This window comes from Cygnus olor, chromosome 2 (genome assembly GCF_009769625.2).
Source record: "Cygnus olor isolate bCygOlo1 chromosome 2, bCygOlo1.pri.v2, whole genome shotgun sequence".
NCBI lineage: Eukaryota > Metazoa > Chordata > Aves > Anseriformes > Anatidae > Cygnus > Cygnus olor.
In genome coordinates this window covers 98,306,732-98,328,065 of record NC_049170.1, presented here as the reverse complement: position 1 = coordinate 98,328,065, position 21,334 = coordinate 98,306,732, and the positions used below count along the sequence as shown (strand labels likewise).

Sequence of the window (21,334 nt, the reverse complement as noted above, 5' to 3'; positions counted from 1 at the left end):
ACATAAAAATTTCATTATGCATTAATAACATCTAATTTCTGAGTGTTAATGTTAGGCACTTGCATGCTGATAACATCAGAGATTAAAAAACTAACAACTCCATTTGCAAAATAAAGTGATTATGTTTGAATTATAACTAATATGCCATGTCTGTGTGTATAAATTAATGCAAACAAAAACCAACACCCTGTATTTCCCACACAAATAACAGTACGGAGGCTCCCTTGTCAAACGTATTTAGCACGACAGTAGCAAATACGTGATTCTCACTGACATGCACCCATTTTGTTTTCCCAGAGTGATCCAAGTAAAAATTAACTTTTTCCTGTTACAACTTTACTTGCTGTTCCATGTTTGACAATTTTTTCTAAGGCTTCTCCAGGCTTCAGAAGTACCTAAGGTTAAGTCATTTCTGGGAAACTGGTGTGCGTGTGGATATAGTCATGTATAAGGACAAGAAACTTCTGCAAAGTATTAGAAGGGGTTTAGAATTAATGTGTTCCATGTGCAGTGTAAGCTGTACTTCCTGAATGCTCTTTTAAGGAAAGAGAAAGATCTCCTTGCTTCATTATCTAGTAAAAAAAGGCTTCACTACCTACTGAGTATAGGCTTAGTCACAGAAAATTGAACATACCTTTGGTCCACTGATGGTATAAACTTGACAAAATATGTAAAAGGCAAAGCCAAAATGCAGCATCTGCTCCGTGCACCATGGGGTACAGAGGGGATGGGAAGAGAAGACGCCATTTACACCCCACTACGATCCTGATTCTTATGATACATTGCACTCTTTCACCATGATGACACTTGCTCACAACCGCTATCGTTAAAACACACATAAATGTTCCAAGGAGGGGAAAAAAGTTATGTTTAGACTCGAGGTTCATGTTTCTGAAAGAACCTGTGTATTTCCCTCGTGGCTGTGTTTTTTCCCCCAAAATATTTAGTTTTTGCTGACAGCAGCTTGCCTCAAATGCTCTTTAAGCAGTAAGACATCACAAGACATATGCTATTCTGAGATAACACACACCTCTAAAGTACTGTTAGGTGTAGCTGATGCCTTCAACTGCCTGATGAATTTGTTATCTCAAAGAAACACAAGGTTTGGGAGTGTCTTGTATTACAGATTAAATCCAAATTTAGTATTAAAGTTTGTGGGTTTAATTTTCATTTATTTTTTAAGTGTTCTTCTATCCCTTTAGAAAAAAAAAAGGGAGATCTTCTTTGGAGTAACCACCCCTAACTTACGGCTCCAAACAAAACTAAAATTACAGCTGTGATATGACAACCAAATCATTTTAACAGCTGTTTGTTTTTCTGTTATTTGAAGTAACACAGATAAGGAAGTAATATTTGAAGTTTGAGACAACCAACCTGGGAAACAAATTTCTAAAAGGCAGGAGGACAAATCTTCCCCAACACGCCCTGTGAAGAATACATGATCCTGGCAAAGAGGAGCATTTCATGCTCTACATCCATGATGAAATCCATTCCAAGCACTGAAAATAATGTCTAAAAACAGGTTGCAAAATATGGCAGAGTGGTAGTCACAGACCAAGCATAAGAAGAATCCTAAAGTCTCATACAAAGACTAGTTCCTACACACTGAAAATAATCAGTATAATTACAACTTGAAAGACTTCCTCCACAGTTTCCATGAAATTCACTATATGCTTTTCCTCTCTCACCAAATCCATGTTTGCCACTGATACATCTTACAGGCAATCAAGAACAAACTGAGAATAAAAAAAAGTTACTGATGCTCTCTTTCTCTGTCAAGGGTCCCCTTGACTGCAGCTAAGTTGCTCTAGACTTTTACCAGTATGACCGATGCCACGGCCAGGTCCATTCAGGTTCATCCAGTGCCTGAATGAGACTACTGGTGTAAAACAAACCAACCCACCCCATCCACAGAGGCACACTGAGAGCATCCACTGCCAAACCTAGTATCTTACAGAAGAAAACCTGACTCTCGGTTTAAGATGGATCAACAGCAAACTGTGAACCATAACACGAAGAGCAGCAAAAAGATCTAACATCAAAGATATCTACACAAATCCCCTGTTAGAGGCCATTTACAGATCAGAAAAATCCCATTCAATATAGCCCCGGTGCTACCAAAATATTTGGAAATCGGATTAAAACCATTACCATTGTAATTTGCATCATTCAAATCTTGTTTTACTAGCAGGGGGAGAGGAGTCCTGCTCACTAATCAGAAACTGCTAAAAAATAAAAGCACTACACAAAGTGGTTTTATGACTATAAATGTCACAGAGTAATATTTCATGTGCTATAGCTTGATGTAGTAGAAACAATCCAATACTAAGAACTACCAGAATTGCTATACTGGCTTTTAAAGGGCAGCAAGGTTAAGGTAGGCATAAAGGAGTGAGGTTTCTGAGGAAGCTTCATAACTTACTGCGCAGCTGCATTCAAACGTAGAAGTCGTATTTGCAGATGTTCATAATACTTGCTGAAGAAGAGCTAAAAGCCTGCTATGAAAACTGGACCCACTGTGCAAATGAATTAAACATAAAGGGAGATATTTCTGAATGCACAAACTAAAGCCAACATTGCTAATAGCTTTCCACACCCATGATTTTTTTTTATTTTTATTTTATTTTTATTTTTTTACATGCTAGCAGTGGATGTTGGAATGGATGTTGGCAGTTCAGAAAGGATTCAGCAGACACCAGCAGTCCTTAAAGCAGCTGTTGTGACACTTCTAAAAGCTACTGTAGAAGTATGAATAACTAATCTTGCTTTGGGCACCTTACGCAAGCTTCAGGGCAAAGTATATCCTACTATCACCTACCTTTAAGAAACCACATTCAGCTCCTTGCTTCATGACAGATAAAACAAAGGCTGGGTAAACCTATCTTTCTCTTAGCATCTTGGTACAAATTTGTTTCTGAGTTGAGCCATGTTTTGGTTGCTCATGTCACATACCTACAGCTACAATAAACTGCCTAAACAACATGCCAGTCGTGCTGCATCAAAATACCACACCTAAAATTCTTCAGTACTTCTACAACAAGACCCCCACTGAAACATTTGCAAAGAACAAAAACAGTGCAACAGCTGGATTAGTAAATTCAAAATGTGGAAAAAAAGTTCACTCTCAGCAACAACAAAGACCATTTCTGGCAGGAGACGTGGTGCATTTACTGAGGGATCATCTCAAGCTCAGCCAGCAAGCCTTAGTTCTGACTTGAGCTAACTGCGTTATCTGTTCCCAATCACCCTGCCCCGCTGCACAAGGAACTTGAATTACTGTTCGACACTTGCGCTGGCCACCCACATTACATCAGACTGAGTAAAACAGGACCTAGTAACAAGGAACACAGTGGAAATTACCCAAGATGCCTACAGGGCAATCATTAAACGTTCTTTAGTTAGTAATGATGTCAGGGTAATATATAGCATTAAAGGGTACAGACTGCATTATCACAAAGCATTGCTGCCCTGTTCCAATCAATCACTTTTTGCATGAGCTTCTTGGAGCACAGCTCCCTCCATGAGCCTAAAATAAAGGGCTAAACAACTTCACATTTATGAAGTACATATGCCAAGGAAGGTTTTTAACCACATCTCTAGATGTCCTATGGCTCTTCTCTCTTTCTCTCTCCTTGACACACACTTCAGTGATTCTGGCCATCCGTTTCCTTGAGATGATTAGCATAATTTCTATTTTATTCTCTTCTCTCAGTTCTTCTTCCAGTTCACATAGTCCCCCAGTTAAAGATGACAAATGAAAGCTATTGCTGATGGCAGCACCACAGGAAGATATTCACACACAGATTTCCACTGTGGTCCCAAGGAATGTACTAGAGTCCAAAGGGGAAAGGAAAGGCAATAAAGTGCTGCTGTGGATATACACACGGGCCCGTACTGATCAAAAATGATGCTTAAACCTGCAGTGCTTTGCAAAGAAATTTCAGATCATAAGACCTACCATACCACATGTGGCTTTCCTATATGCATCAGAATTGACTACCTGCATTACAGCAAAGTAGATACAAAAGAGAAGTTTCTGAATGGTATTATTAGGCACGGTGAATGGAGGTGATTTAGCCCTGATCCACCTAATTTGTTCTAAGGAACAACCTGAACTTTGCTAAAAGCCTACACCATACCCAATGAACCTTACTTCTGCAAGCACAGGGTGCTTGCCTCTGCCTGACTTCCCCGATGTTCTGAATCATCAACCTGCTGTACTTGAAAGTCCCGGCATTAACAACCCAAACAATTAGTTTGGGTTGGAAAGTTGAGGAAGTTTTATATTCCAACAACCACTCCCTGGCAATGCCAAAATTAACTAGGCGAAGTGCATAATCACAACAAAATGTTACCTTCATGGTATGGATCTAACAGCAGCCACTGACACTGTTCTGTCTTGAAACTGTTTAATTTCTAGGGCAGTAGTTACCAGTTGTCCACCACAGAGACACTCTCCAATTTGTTGTAGACTTATTCTGCAGAATAAATATGCTAAATAACTTCAGCATACTTAAGATTGTACACACAGAACAAGATCTTCATTTGGAGTAAAATGTCATAACAGGACTGCCTTCAGTGGCATTAAACTGATTTAGAGTAAGTGAGAATCTGGCATGAGAAGTATCTAAAGTGTAATTATTTGATTATGATATATAGCAAAAATACTTGATTTTTCAATAGTGGAGAGGATTTCCCTTGTATACAGAGGAAATTTTTTTCATATAAGCAGAGCAAGGAAGTTCTGGTATTGGATCCTGGCAGCTGCATTTCACGCACTCAGTTTTCCAACAGAATATACTTACCAGAACTCTCTCTCTTTATTCTTTGGTTTCTCTCCGGAGTTAATATACATTTTTATTTGTCAATTTTCACTTGCTTAGCTGCCTTATTCTTACTGTTCCTCTCCTCCCCCAAATTACACTCTCGCCATTTTACTGGAAAACAAGAGGAACTCTGGACAGTTTTTACTTCTTTTTTTACTTCTTGTTTATTTTAAATCAAATGCCTTGCAAGATTATGCACTGCCTTTTGTTTTGTACATGAAAATCATCCTGCAGTCACCCACCTCAGCCCTTGATGCCATAAAGCCTTTCCAGCTTCAGCCAAGGATGCCCAACACCTTGGCCCTGCTTTGTAAGATTCAAACCCTGATGCTGTTCCACATTCCTCTCAGTCTTGCCTCCTCTTCCAAACCTCCACCAAAACACAGCTCCCTTCAGCATGGTCGCCCCACTGCAAAGCTGACCTTCCTGATCTTCTCTGCCTCTCTTCACCCTCTTTTCTCTCCTCGCTGCCCTCACTCCCATCTCTCATCTTACCCTTCCATTGAGCTCATCTTCTCCTGAGCAAGTCCCACCAAACCACTGGCAATTTCTGATGCAAGAAAAATGTGGCTGCATGCTGGATTTTTGTTTTTCTTTTGGTATTCTGTGCTTTCCAGCCATTTGCATCCATCTTATCTTTTCAGACTAGGAACTCCTTGAACCTGTAACTGTATTTGTACAGGGCTTTGCACAGTGGTTTTTCTTTGCAATCAGTCCCTTCCTGCATTAGCCAGCGTAATAAAAACAGCATGTGTTGAGAAAGAATGAATCAGTTTCTCCTTAAAGCATTTCAAAAATCCGGAGGAGTCTGACAGCAGAGAAAAAAAAGGAAAGAAGAGGCAGAGAGAAAGAAAACAAAATGGAGGTGATTTCCACTGAAAGCAGCATCCAGTCTAAGGTGTAACCTTAGACTCCTTTCACTTGCTTCCCTCCTTGGTAAGCTCAGACTAGAACAAGCAGCATTTGTCTCCTTTATTCCTATATAACATTCCTGGTTTTGGTACTGATTTTCTTCTCCTCCTAGATTAATTTTAACATTTTTTTTCCTGCCCAATTATTAAATGGTGCTTTAATGCAAAAAGAAGTAGCTTTATGATATTCTCTTCCTTTCCCAAGATCTAGACTTCAGTATCAGGGACCCACTCTGTTACTACATGTTTGCTGAGCACCAAGTGGTATTTAAATTGTTTTCACTTCTTTTCTTCATCTTCCCACCTGTCAAAGGCAAAATTATACTTCCTTCTTCATTTCAGGACTGAAATAGTTTATAGTGCCTAGTGTAAGAAACTGTAACACCCCAATTGCTAAATGCACCATGACAATGTCGGTGCCCATGTTAAGCCTTAAAAATACTAACCACTGAATGCACACATATGTACATGCACACAGACTGAACTATTTCTTTAGCACAGCAAATACTACATTTTAGGTGAGAACCTGATAAATATATATATATTTCTCCTTCCACTTCTATCGATGTACAATCCCCCTCAGTCATAACCATGGGATTCTTCTAATTAAAAAAATCAAAGTCATAAAAGAGCCCTCAAACTGGGGAAGTGCTAAGCAAGAACTTGCAGGTGGCTCAAAAAGCTTCAGATTCATCTGAGTGGAAATTCAGGTACAGTTTGCTAGTGGTCTGAATGCCAAATAAAAATGAAGACTCATCTGGGGCAGGGAGATCTCAAAAATATTCAGTCTGCTCTTTACAGACAGTCTGTGCTCTGGGGCACCTTTTCCCATGTGGCTGTCATACGAAGCACACCTACATCATGCATATGACAACTTTGTATGGCAGGTATCACACACTACTCCACCTATGTGACACGTGAAAATGATTACTTTTCTACCCCCCTTACAGTAAGACAGAAAGCAGTTTGTAACCAGCCAGCTTCCCCCTGGCAACTGATAAGCTGGGTCTGCAAACACTGCTCTCATGCCTGAGAAATCATTATGTTACTCTACATACACAGCAGAGACAAATTACTGATGTGTTAAGAGTAAAGAAGTGGCTGCCCTAGAGGCTCTCAATCCCATTTCACATGCAAGGTGCATTTCTTGCTTTTCTCCCAATAAGCCCTATCACTATTCCCCAGCTCTAGTCACCCTGAGCCTCAATGTCTGCTGGCCCTAAGAGACCACGGAGGTACTCAGCCAGCTTCCCCACTGCAAGAGGCTGGGCTAGCCACCTACCACCAAGCGTGTCAACAGGGCTACTGAGATTATTAAGGGTTAAATGCACAAAGAGGTACATTCAGGTGAAACATGACCAGAACATTCAATACCTGGTAGTATTGAGCCCCTTTTCTAACCTTGCATAACAAAGCAATTTGTCAAAATATCTAATGGGGGGGGGGAGATATGAAAGTAAAAAAAATACATATATTATTTAAAATAATCTTACGAGTAACACAAGATTTTCCTGACCGCAGTCTGAGTAAAAATAATACCAGAGCAGGCATGTCAGGAAGAGGAACTGAGAGTACGGTTTGCCCACCTCTGCTGGGGGCGGCTGCTGTCTGGAGCACTGGAGCTCTGCTCTCGCCAGAAAAGGTTCACCAGCAAGAATAACTAAAACGAGCCACAGCAGCAGAGAGCAAACCACAGCACTTCTAGGACAAAACAGACTTGAAGGCCACATCAGAATACCTGATTTTAACGGGAGCGTACACAAGGGTGGAATTTGGCCTATATTCTGTAGACCTTATGTTTCTGTTAGTAGAGGAGGAAAAGAAAGCCTCTTGAGTTAAAACAGCAATTTGCATAAGAGTAAAACTAATCCTACAGCTTGCTGGACAGAAGGACAACAGTCCCCTAGGAAACTATGTAAGGGCAGTCTCAGTAAACATGATACCCAGAAGAGAAAACTGAGAAACTTAAGTCTCGAATCTTGACCTACTGAAAACAAACAAAAAACACCTTTCTTTTTAATTAAAAAGTCTTTGTCACTTGTTAAATATAAAAATGCAGCAGCCACCCTCTCACCTAATCAATGCAAAACACATCCCTGTTCCAAGTTGCTCCTTTATTTAGGCCGATCAGTTTGCTGCTTCTTTAATGTTCAGCAAAATAGATAAGAACCCACTTGGCACCCAAAGAAACGAGTTTCCTGGTGTTGGCTAGAGACAGTGGTTAATCCAGTCACCTTAATTCCTGTGAGAGAAATTGCTGTGCAACTTAAACTCTCACCTTTCACTCATGAGACAAAGGCTGAGCTTGAACTGAGGTAAGAACTGGGACAGAGAAAGAGGTGAGACAGCTCCTCTTGTTAAAAATAAAGCACTGAATAGGGAGAGCATAGAAGAACAACCTTACTGTTTGAATATCATGTGAAAAGTGTTCCAGTGTTTTCAGCCTGTCTCCAGAGAGATGGTTTTCCATCACAGCGGTTTCCGTAAGGGCACTGGTACATTACACGGATAAAACATGGCAGCCCCATTTAACGCCAGACGAAGCTGCAGCTTTGTAACTACATTTTGTGTCAACTGCATGGAGGTGTTTCAGGCAGCAGCTGAAGGATTTTCACACAAAGTAAGTACACTCCCATAAACAACTTTTTTTAAAAGACCCAAATCCAACAAACAGTAAATGGGAAAGACAAATTTTGAAATTTTTAAATGTGCAAGTAATCACAGTGAAAATATTTCTCAACTTGTCACTAGGACTTTTTGGAGTTGTGCAATAGAGAAAAAAGCATTAACAAAGAAGGGGGTGGGGGGTGGAGATGATTTCCTAGTTTAATTTAAATTTCTGTTCTACTGTGCATCCAATTTGTCCATGGAAGACTTGATCCAAGTTGTAGCAAAATCAAGTTTAGGACACGTCTTGTAAGTTTTAAGGACAGACAGGTGGGTTTCATCCCCTTCCATCCTCCCAGTTTCAGTCCTTTGGCTCTCTCTTCCCTCTAAGCTTACACTTTGCAAGCCACACTGTCAAGCAGTGCCAGCCCCAACTTCAGCTGTCGTACAACCCTGAAAATTTTATGAAAGAAGCTTAATGACACAAAATATATCTAAAACTGCTTTATGAAAAATGTATAATTAATACACGATCCTGGCAAATGTTGCTTTGCTGTTGCAGGGTCTGTAGCCACTGGAGAAGTCACATTATAAAAAATCCACCCAAAAACATAGCTAAATAAGTATAACCACCCTCTTCTACAATGGTGCAGATTACTTCATCAGAGATGGTCTTGAAAATGAGCTTAATTCTACAGATAACGTTATTCTTCAGAAAAAAATAAGGAACAAAACCAGGAGGAATATATTAATGCTTACCAAGCAAAACAAAGAAACAAAAAAACACACAAGGCTAGTAAGGAAAGAATGGTTAATCTCACGTATCTAAAGAGCATGTTATAAAACAAATAATGGTGAACAACAAAAATCAGAAGAAGAAAAAAAAGATACAAAAGCGCTTAATAGCGTTCTTTCAAATATTTACTTTGCTGCTATTTGGAGAATAATTTGTTCCATTTAGTAGTGTTGGGCTCAAAGGACCGCTTTAACCCGGAGAGATTAATTATAGCCCTTGCAGTTATAAACACAAGTTTGGGAAGCAAAGCAGAAGGGAGAGGAGAGAAACGACTCTCATGCTGGCGATTAACGAGTTTACGCACTTTGGGGCGACACCATGCAAGCTGCACCCTTACCACACCTGCACGCTAAAGGCAAGATAAGGTGCTGGGTGTCCATAAATTGGGGTAAAATAGCTCCTTAGATGTGCAGGGAGGACACCCCATCCCTAAGGTAACAGTAGAGGTGACTGTTGCTACAGGTAACTAAGATACTTCTCAGGAGTCCTTCGTTGACCCAAGTTTACCTGTACCTTCTGAACGTGTCCTCAGATCTCATTTTTATTACTTACACCAGCAACAATGAAATTGCCATGCTGAGACAAGGAGCGATGCACCTCCTGCCTGCTCCCTTTGCTCACGACATGGGGATAGGGACCACAGGTCCCAGCAGCCCAGAGAGAGCAGGGCCAGCCATCAGCCATCTTACCTAACGAGGGGTCAGCTGCTCCCTCCTCCGAGCTCTCCTCGGCCCCTTCCTCCCCCAAGCCAGAGGTGGCCGAGTCCTCCGGGGCGGACGCGGAGCCGGGCGTGCTGGGCCCGCTGACAGAGCCCGAGTCCCCTTCCTCGCTGCTGGAGCCATAGCGGTCAGGCTGGGCGGCCGTCCCGCCCTCGCGGCAGCTCCTCCGCTCCTTGCGGTGCACCCGGGAGTGCAGCACCATTTGGTGGTAGGTGCGGAAGACCTTGCCGCACTCAAAGCACTCGGTGGACTTGTTCTGGGTGGCTCGCCTGCCCTGCCGCGAGGAGGGACGGTAGTCCAGGTTGCCCTGGGTGAGCGGGCAGCTCTCCCCTGGCGGGGCACTGCTGGTCTTCTCCAGGCGCCCGCTGGGACAGCTCTTCTTCTTGGGGTTGCTGGAGGAGCTGGGCAAATCCTGCTCCCGCTTGCGCTTTTCCTGGTTGACAAGGATGTATTCCCTCTTATCCTTGTCGTAAGTCACGTCCGCATCCGCCAGGGCCTCATCCCACCCCACATACTTCACATACTCGGAGGGCTCTGCTACTTTTCCTTTGGTGGCCAGCTGCCAAGCTTGGTAGCTACTGACTGGATCCAGCTCGGCTACTCTTTTTCCAGTCTGTCCCCTTGTAACTCTATCCAGCCCTACAGATGGCCTTAGATTGAGACACTGCAAGAAAAACTGCTTTGTTACTGAGGGGCTCAGGCTCCCGTCAATTAAGCCCTCGGCTTTATCCCCGGCGTTGCTCCGCTGAGCCCGGTAGTGAACAGCATTATGCGCTTTTAGGCTTTCCATGTTTGTAAACAGATTTCCACACTTGGTGCAGACTTCGTACAAAGACAGGCCCGTCACAATCGTTTCCTCCTGTATCACGTCATTGATAGTGGCTATGAGCTCCAGCTCATTTTTCAGTTTGTTTTTGTTCCCAGTCTTCGGGCCATGCGACTTCATGTGGTTTTTGAGAAACCAGGGCTCTTTGAATCTTCTGCCACAAATGTGGCAGCCGTGATCAAACGAGCCCCTGTGCTTTTTCATGTGAGCTTTCAGGAACCAGGTCTGACTGAAGGCCTGGCCGCAAACTTCGCAAGGAAACTCGCCGGCGCTCAGCTCGCTCTTGCAGTTCTCAGTGTAGGCCTCCCCATTCGGGACCTGAGCGGTTATATGGTCCTTCTCTACGTGGTTTAACAATGTCTCCTCCCTCAAGGTCATGTAGCTACACAGCCTGCACTTGAAAGGTTTGTGGACCTGGTGCAGGTGCTGCTCCAGTTCCTTCTTCCTTTCGAATTTGCTTTTGCAGAAGGTGCATGGGTAAGCAGTTAGCTTGCCATCCTCCTCGACGGGCGCCACCTCTGCGACCTCCTTCTTGCTGCTTCTCAACAAGATCTTGCTGCTGTCTACCTGAGCAGTGCCATTCAAGATCCTGTTGCAGGCAGATGTACTTTTGGTGGGACTAGTGCAGCCGCCGAGACCCTCCGAAACACCCATCTCACCCAGCTGCGCCTCTCCCATCTCCACCTCGTGTCCCTGACTTAAAGTGCCTGTCCTGTGACTACGAATGTGGATCTTCAGGTTGCCCTTTTGGGAAGCTCTGTGATCACAGTAAGGACATTTGTAGGGCTTCTCACCCGTGTGCTTCCTCATATGCTGCGATAATGAGCTCTGAAAAGGGAAACTTTTACCACAGATGCAGCAGCTGTGGCACATGGTCTTGTCAGCATCCATGTCGTTCTTGCTCAGCTTGCCTGGGCTGGAGGACCTCCGTAACTCCATTTCTGCCTCTCTGCCACAATCCATCTGTATTACTGCAACATTGGGTGAGAGGGGTAGGAGGACAAAAGCATGTCTGGCAGCAGAGGAGGGCTGGACCGCATTTTCAATCATACGGTTCTGCAGGGAGACGTTTTATAGCTTCATTCTCAGGGTAACATTTCTCCTTGCAGCTGCTCAAAGCACCGATTTATCTCTGTGTGTTCTGTAAGTGGATTGGATAGATCACCTGAAACAAGAATAAAATCACGTAAACATACGAAAATTATGTAAGTAGGCTCTTTAAATATATTTAAACCTATTAATATTTTGACTTCAACAGTTTCTGTCACTCACACCAACATTCAAAAGCATACTATACGAAAATTTATTTCACCAAAAAGCAGCAGCTTCTCTTTTCACTGATATTCTAGACTTCAATGGCAAGTATTCAAAGGATCATTAATAAACAAAATCCAAAAAGGAGCAACCGTGAAAAAAAAATTCATTTCCATACACTGACATCACATCGTCTTAAAGAAACACAAACTTTAAAAATATTTTTGTTTTAAAACCAAGCAAAAGCAACTAAAAATACACCTTAAATGAGGAAAACATTTCTTGAGGGGGTTATTACACTTTAAATCTGTGGCTTTTCCATCATGTGTAATTTCATGTAAAATACTAACTTGCCAAAGATAAAAGGCTTTCCTAAAGACTTTAGCAAATATCATATTCCTGCTGGCAACTGCATTACTTTGCGTCTCAGACAGTTCTGCTGTGCTTGATGTGGCATGCACAGAGCAGGCGCAGAGACTGCATACGCTCACTACTTTGATTAAAGAGAAAACAAGCATGCAGAGTCTGACAAAACATTCTGTATAACTAGAAGTTATCTCCTGATGGACAACAAGGAAGAAAACTCCAAGTGTAATATTTAGTCTCCATCTTAACAAAGTAAACTGATAATGTGTTTAGGTATAAACTCATCTTAAAAGTGGGTGATTTATGTCAGCAAGACATACAGGAAACCACAAGAATACCCACCTCAATGAAGAAGAATCTTAACCATAAACAAACAAAGTGAGAAGCAACTTTTAACAAACCAGATTAATAAAAGTTTAAAAGTATTTGTATCTTGCCACAATAAATTACAAGGGTCATTACCTGCCTCAGCAACGCAAGATACAATGCGCCAGCAATTCTCTACCTTGCATATACCAAAAATCAATGGTTAGATTTTAATAGATGGCTTCTTTTTCAATTACCACAACTGTAAAACAAAAATCTCCCCCCTCTCCTATGCTCATTAAGTACTACAAACAGCACACAACTAGATCAAAGAATACTGCATTCTCCAATAAACAGATCTGAACTATTATTGCGTTTAGAAAACATCAGCATCTGAAGATTTAGCTAAAAATCCACAGAATCATGATAAGACTGTATATTCACATATCCATCACTTGATATCTATGACTCAAAAAATAAAGTTGCAGATCTAAAGTTGCAAATACTGAGGTTTCTCATTGTATTCACCTGTGTCTCTCCAATATGTAAGTGAGTACAGTTTAACCACATCACCAGCATAAGCATAACAAAAAGCAAGGTAAAACTGATGCAATGTTCATCTCAGTTACACGTTATAGAATAATTTCATTATGTTTACATTAATCTAGACCTCCTATTTGCTACAAAACCATTCATTGCTGTGTTTGATTTTCTGCATATCTATTATCTGTACAGCACATTAAGAGCTATCTACTACATCTACCCAAACAACCTTTTTCTCAGAGAGCTGATAGTAATATCTAAAACAGATGTATTACAAATGCAATCTCATTTCTTGAATGAAGACTGTATGACTGAATGAAGACTGAATGAAGGCTGTATGACTAACATATTAGCCTTTGGGAGGTACAAAAATAAGAATAAAAATCACATCAGATCACAAATTCAGAAGTCCTTAGAAGCATGAAGTTACAAATAAGAGTATCTAAATTAATCCCTGAAATTTGTTACTTAAAACCAAGTTAAGGGGCAGCCTCACAACAAACATCCTGAGCGGCAGCCACTAGAAGTTGTTGCTGTACCAGATGGTACAAACATGCAAAACAGCAAATAAAAAATGTGCTTTCCACTGCATATTGATGGATGGAACAACTCGAAGTAACATCTTCATTTTTTTGACCCATAATCCAAGTCTGCCAAGTAGCAACCCACATTGTCTCATAATCAAAGACTTGACCTAAAATGTATTAAACAACGAAAAGAAACGGCAAAGTAATATTTTTTTTTGCATTTAACACTACAGTATACTTGAACAAGCAGCAGCTGCTTCTGAAATGTTCTGCACCATTGTAGAGCAGGGAAAAAAAAAGCCAGTAAGCCTTGGGGACAGATCGTTCTGGGTATTTTAGATACTGTTTTCTACATTCTACATTTTCTGTACTTTACACCAGTGAGTACACTGCTTAACTGTAAGCTTGTACAGTACTTTTAAACAAAAAATGTGGGTCCCAATTTAATTCAACTTTCTATAGTGTTTCCTGTCCGAAAGTTCAAAAGAGTTTTAAGAGCCAAACTTAGACGAGAATGTTGCAAGCAGCAGTTCAGGCACATATAAATCCCAAGCTTTAGAGTCCCTTTGTTTACTTGGCTACAGCTTTCCTATGCTGAGTCCTGACACATTTCACTTTAATTATTCATAGCATTTTCATTAATGAAGCTTCATTACGAAAATGAGGATATGAAGAAAGCATTACTTATGAGAGAGATCCAGCCACTCACGGGAGATTCCCCATGCCCTATATTCAATTAGGCCTGAGGGGGAAAAATAAGTCTGAGCTAAAAAAATAAATAAATAAACACCAAATGATTTCATTAATCTAAAATACTTAATGGAAATGTATCATTTTCACCATAATATTCCGAGAAAAATGGTTCAGCTTTGTTACTTTAGCTTGGCCTGCGCACTGCAATTTATAACTTAAGGAGTTGAAATAAAGTATTTCTGGTTTTGAACTGTTTGAATTCATACGCATTTAAAGCCAGCAGAATTTCAAGTCTGATCTTCCACAGATAGAAATTCCTGGGGGAGGATGAATGTTCACCAAATCCAAGTCTTCTTTACGCAGTACGTGTAGGCCTGCTTTAGGCTTTGGCAAATTGACTGACAGCCATCCCGGAGCAGCTCACAACTCCCTCCTCGCATCCTTTGAGTGCCACTTAGAAGTAATTCTCTTAGAGGGGCTCTTCGCACAACAACAAAGCTAGCATTCATTGGAAGGGAAACAGGCAGCAAATACTAAATAAGAATGACAACTTTGAAAACTGCTTCCATTCCGGAGACTGAACATACAAAACAAGGAAAACAACAACAAAATTCTAACAACTTTAGCTTAGTAACTTCCACCTTAGTTATCAGACAACTATTTCAACATCAAAAATGGCACAAGAGATGGCAGATGTCACCTAGTAAACCAAACCACACTGTTTAGTCCTTTGCAGCAAGTAAATTTTGCCATGTCTTTTTTTGTTTCCTTCTGGCTGACTGCGAAGATAAAGATATTTGGACATAATTATGAATTTGGAAGTATTCTGAAATAATACTCTTTCAGCACACATGGAATCTGGCCACCTCCAGCTACCCTAAGGCTACTAAAACTGCATGAAGTAAGTAATTTCAGGTGGTAGCTGGTAACCTTTCATCACTTTGGTCCAAGTTCAGCCTGCAGTTCCTCAGCTCGGGGTTGTCACACACAATTCAGAGCAGAGTTGCATCAAGCCTGCAGATTTCTCTCAGGCTGCCAAGGTATGGAGATCCCTACAGGCACAAGCCGTAAGGAAATGTAAATGGATTCTATTTCAAACATTTAGGCTTCAAAACGTCTAACAAGTTCCGATTTTAAAAAGCAACCTTGGAAAGCTTTTGGCTTGAGGGAAAAGGCATTTGGCCAAAGCCAACCTGCTGCCACCTGGGAGTCCCAGTATCACTCAGCTTCCCCAGGAGACCATCAGACCCTGCCAGTACTGCAGCAGGTACACTCAGCTGTATTGCCCTTGTGGCTGGTGCGAGACCTTCACATTACTTGTAAAGTGAGGCACACAGGTAAAAGTGCAGGGAGCAATGGTTTAAATAAAACGGAAGCACTCTGCAATACCTGATACTCTTTATGCCACTTGTACATTCTGGAAGAGGATGAGATAGGCTGTGCCCCCGCAGCTGGCTACACAAACCCCTCTTAAAGCCTTTTTGTGCCACTCAGAAAAAATACAACACAATAGATACCACACTGAAAACGTAACTGCAAATTCATTTCTGTCATATACTTGCATAAAAATATCTCGTTCAGCATAGACAGAAGAAAACTTAGGATAAAATTATCCCCGTTCCAGCATTCAGAAAACTATAAACTCTTTGTTTTCCCTCAATTTAACTTGACTTTAAAAATTATATTGCATGGGCTGGAGTGGCAAGATGAGAGAACTCTTCAATAGGTAATAAACAAGAATATACAATTTAGGAAGCCTCGCAGACCTTTTCAAATAGCAACATGTATATTTTGAAATCAAATGCTTTCAGTTTGGGTGTAAATATTTCAAGTCACATCTGAAAGATAAATGCACTGTAGAAATATTGCTCTTCTCATCTCCAAGAGGCTTGAATATGCACTCCAATCACTCCATCATGCTCCTCTGCCAAAAGCAACAGTGACTTAAAAAAAAACAACACACACATCATTGTGAGGTGTGATCTTGTGGAAGAAAATATCTTGCTGAAATTCTTTCTAGATGATGCAATGATATTTCAGGCAGACATCTAGGTGAATTTGAGAAAGTTGTATCTTTCAAAGAACGGCAGCCTGGAGACCAACTCTCTCCAGATTTGAGGAGGCTCAGATTGCCCCCAAGTCAGAGAGACTTTACTGTTCACAGTAAGACACTAGAAGACAGCTAAGTGGAAAAAAAGAGCTGATGAAAGGTTTTACATCTGCCTTGCAAGCCTTCACACTCACTGAATTGCAGACACCTTTCTTCCCCTCCACATCTTCTCCTCAAGCTCCAGAGCCACTGCTCTCCACATACACGCACCTTATTGTATCCGAGTGCCCTCTTCCTCTCCTTGGGGGGGCACCTGGCTCCTTCTCAACACCCGGGGTCTCTGGTCCACAGCCTTGATCAAAGGCCTGATCCTGACATCCCTGTTTAGGCTCCCATCCTACCGAGATAACTCTTATGGACCACATCACTTGTCTTTTAGACCCTTTACTGCATTGAGCTGGTAACACCTTTTATACTCTACCAGAGGGTAGAAGAGTGAGTATGTCTTGAAATAATCAGCCCACCCTTAAGTTTACAGAAAATCCTGATGTCCACTGACCTGGGGAATAAACTTGCCATTAGGTAAACACAACATAGCTCTGAACTGATTTTTTTGACAGTAATCCAAACTAATCCAGAAAAAAAAAAAAAAAAGTTATCAGAAAATCCAGAGCCAGTTATGGAAGATGATTCAAATGTACTCAATTACACACAGTCATCTTAACAACAGACCTCCTGAAGTTTGTTTAAGCCTGCCAAAACTGACACTAGGACTGGAAAGTGAAAATAAAAAGCTCCTGGAAAAATGCAGAATTTCTATTAGCCTAAGTTTATTTCAGCTAATGTTTTAGAAAATCCTTAAGCAGCATTTTGCAATACTTTTTTGTTTAATCATTTTAAACCAGCCTCTCTCTGCAATGGAGGAAGCTGCTCCCATTTGAGAAGTTTGCCATTTGAACAGTGAAACATTATTTTGAGCTTCTCTGACTACATTGTATGTTTTTGTGTCTTTCTCCCTCCATGAGCTAATGACATTTTGCAGCAGGCTCCAGACCGGCAGCCAGGGCTGCGAAAGCAGAGTCCAGCCTTTCTGCACCGATGCCACACCCTTAGCAGGGGAACGAATCCACTGGAATAGAGATAAAAAACACCAAGGCTGAAAAAACTCGAGGTATGCATCTGCAGGGAGATGACCTCTCTCGAAACCAAGCCAGCAAGACAATAGGAACAGCATAACCCAGTTTTTTGGTTGGTCCTACAGAAGCAGTTCAGGAGCGCGGGGGGCAGGGGAGGGATTGCTCTGCGCTGCTCCGGGGTTTGTGGAGAAACACAGAGCTGTCACCCACTCAGTACATATTTTGTGTTTTAGTGTACTGTGCGTGTTTGTCTTCTGGAGACAAAGCAATGTGCTTTATTAGTTACACTGTAGTATTACGAGCAAGGAATTAAAATATATCATTAACATCCAGGACAAGCTTTATCTTACTAGCAAAACAAAGGGGCCATTCTCTGAACAAATTGAGGGGGAAAATCCCATAATGACAATGAAGAGTTCCTCTCCCTAAAAACGGCGCTGTACAAGATTAACAATTACGGGCTTATATCCTACAGACTGGGTTTGCGAATAGCTGCATGAAGTGATGCATTCACTATTGGGAGAGTAAGTACCATTGATGACAAGGCCTTGGGGCTTCTGCTGTTCTCAGACCAATCAATAATCCATTATGAACAAACTACATTTCCACTCTAATATGAAGAAATGAATAAAAGGGAACCAGTATCAGCAGTACTTTCATGGAACGAAAACAACAACGCAGAAATCACAAAATGCCACCATCACAAGGCTTAATCTAGTGGTGATATGTAACACTGACACAACCACCCACAATAACCCTTTATTTTAAAGCAGTTGTAGAAGACCACCACATTCTAGTCCAAAATAAAAAGCTTATTTTAAAGGCAAGATTCTTTCAAGACTACTTACTCTGGCTGCAGGACAAAACAAAAAAGCAACATTAATCTTGCAAGGCAAGGAGAAGAAAATGAACCAACTTCATTCAAATATCTATCAGTTTGTTTCAAACTATTTTCTAATACAACGTAAATAAGAACTTCTAATTAGAAATAACTGTCCAAATGTGACTGGTCAACCATAACAAGACTTTATTGCAGCAGCTGTGTTACCATCCACACAAGAAGCCCTTAAATTGTTGTTCTCCCATTGTTATGGTCACATTCAATAATACAATAAAGAAGGGATCCATTTAAATAGCAAAACCATAGCAAACTTCAGCATCCTCAAATTCCTACCTAGATTTCTCAACAGAGCATCAGAAGGTAGGGAGAGGTGAAAAGCTCTCCTGAAAAATGACAAATAAAGAATTAAAAAAAAAAAAAAGTAAAAATGAAGGAAAAAAGTTACTGATTTTTGATGGGGTAACAGTAAATTAGATCCAAAGGAAACACTGAGACCAATATTATTAATGTATAAGGCAGTCTATGTCCTTTTTCTGAAATATAAAGACTAGTAGTTAAAGTTGACCTTGCAGGGTAGGGGACTGGGGGGAATGAATACACAATGTGATTATTGATCAGCCCTAGAAAAGCCAAGAACTGAACTAGTGCAGATGTGATTTTTTCTTTTCCTAGGGTCATTAATGATATATGTTGGAAAGTCAAAAGCTTTTATTTCGACATGCTGCAATACCATTGCTAATTCTGAATACGAGTCTCGTTTTAAATTAGAGCAAATCTTAACAAAATAAAAATAAAAATTAATGAATCCATTGTACTTTAATTTAAAATAATATTCTGTTATTTGGCCACATACAGCCAAGTGAGTTACTTTAGCATCTGCGTATTTTCAAGTACTAAAAATTAAAAAGTTGAAGAAACATTCACAATTCTGACAGTATCAAAATAAACACAAGGCATTTCCAAATACAAGCAAAGTCACCTCAATACTGTATATTACCTCCTTATTCAAATCGATGGCATTGATGCTGTCCATTCATGCACGTCCATGAAGATGCACACATGTATGTGTAGCACAGTACTTTCCCAGCATCCAACAGTGCTTTTATATTTAATGATCTTGTTAGGGTTTCCACCGCAAACCAATTTGCAGGGAGTTGCAACATGGCCATTTTAAATCTGCAGCATGGGGGCTGATTTCCAACTGTATAGGCAGGGCATTTTCCTGCCAATATGCTCCATTATGTTCTGCTCAGTTTCTATCTTAAAATGGGGGATAAAAAAAATACCTGCTTTTATTTGCAGCATCATGACAAGAAAATATTTACTTTTATTATATTTACATTATCTGCAGAAGAATGGGGACTGGATCATCAGCTGGCATAACCTGCTGGTACACCACACACACACACCTCCTTTCTCCCTCTTTCATCTGCCCCATCAATGCAAGCCCCATACAAGCCACATCCCCAGTTGCTGTAAGCGCACACAGTGCCATAAGATCAATTTATATCAAATAAGAAGCCACACCATTAGCTAAAATTGGAATGCCTTAGTGCTGTGTAAATCAAGTCTTGAATGCAAGAAAAACATGTGTGTAATTAAAAGTAAACATGCTGAATTGTGGATTTCCTACCCCAGCAAAAGTACATGAAGAACACTGTCCTAAGTGCCCCAATTCGTCCCTCTCACAATTACACCAACAAGGCACAAACTTTAGATGCTTTAGAACATGCATACAGCACTGGAATGGCTTATCCACAGCAGACCTTGAATGCAAAAAAGCTGTGTTTTTAATACACAGCAAATTTATTAGCTACAGCTAGGTGTTCAGCAGGTCAATGGGAGGTAAAGATTATTTCTACGGTACATGGCTATGAAATAGGCTGTGTGGAGAATTAAGAAATTCAAGGTAATAAATCGTTCTCTCTTATACCTAATCTATCCTACTGCTCAAATTACTACAGTAAAATCATTACCTTATAAATATAAGTGTTGCCAAGCGTTAACCTGTTAACAGATTTAGAATTACAGCACTGTTATTTGATTAACTATTAAAGCCTTAGTGTAATAAAAAAAATAATAATTCTGAACACCAGTAAGTTGTTTGCTTACTTTTTCCCCCTGCAGAGTATTATCTCTTTTCAAAGTCCCATTTTCAAGAGAGCTTAAAATAAAAAAAAGAAAAAAACAACACCCACAAAACCAACACAGAAGTACAGAGAAATGGGGGGCAGGGGAAGGAGAAGAACTGTGCCCTGAAATACAAGGAGGGATAATTATATGCAGTAAGCCATAAAAGCATTCTGTTAAACATTACCTTTGGAGGTAGCACAGCTTAGCTCTGCAAAGTGACACAAAGCTCACAAAACACACAACACTGAAAACTCATTTTCAGTTGTTGGGTTACTTTTTTTTATAGATAGTATTTTCCTCTAAGCTCTTGCAAAGCACTAAACAGAATAGACTAGCTCTATTTTAGGAAGCTTTCTTAAACGTTTAAGAACTTAAGCAGGTAATTAAGACGTTCAATCACGGTTTTTCCATTCTCTGCAACATTTCCGAATGTCAAGCACGCAGACTATGCCCACACCAGGACACAGACACTGCATCAGAGATCCCAAACCAGTGAAGCTGGAGTCTGGCTCATACCAGCTGACACTCGGGACCCAGTGTGTTACTGAAACTGCACACAGCTTTGGCTCAGCAAAACCACCCCCAACACAGAAGGAGACAGCACTGAAGGCAAATCTGCCTTCAGATATCCAGTGCCTTGGAAATATTTTGATTTCATTTTCTTTTCACTAACGTACACAGTACCACTGAAGATCACTTAATCCACAATTTGTGATGATGAGTTTATTTAAGACTTGGTAATAAGCCAGAAGGTTGCTGGTAGTTTAACTGAGAGCTCCCATGTTTCTACATTCAACAGC

General features: G+C 40.8%; 1 protein-coding gene across 8 annotated transcripts in view; it reads right to left on the bottom strand.

Moving 5' to 3' along the window:
- Positions 1 to 21,334, bottom strand: part of ZNF516 (zinc finger protein 516) — a 110,218-nt gene that overhangs the window by 55,746 nt on the left and 33,138 nt on the right. For 6 of the 8 annotated variants that reach the window (XM_040549526.1, XM_040549525.1, XM_040549527.1 and 3 more), the window contains exon 2: positions 9,830 to 11,850. In XM_040549526.1, coding sequence (XP_040405460.1) covers positions 9,830 to 11,735 — 1,906 coding nt within the window. In that variant the 5' untranslated portion in view covers positions 11,736 to 11,850. Of the gene's footprint in view, positions 1 to 9,829; positions 11,851 to 19,398; positions 19,657 to 21,334 lie in introns of those variants that run through there. The other 2 variants (XM_040549530.1, XM_040549528.1) reach the window with 2 other exon arrangements.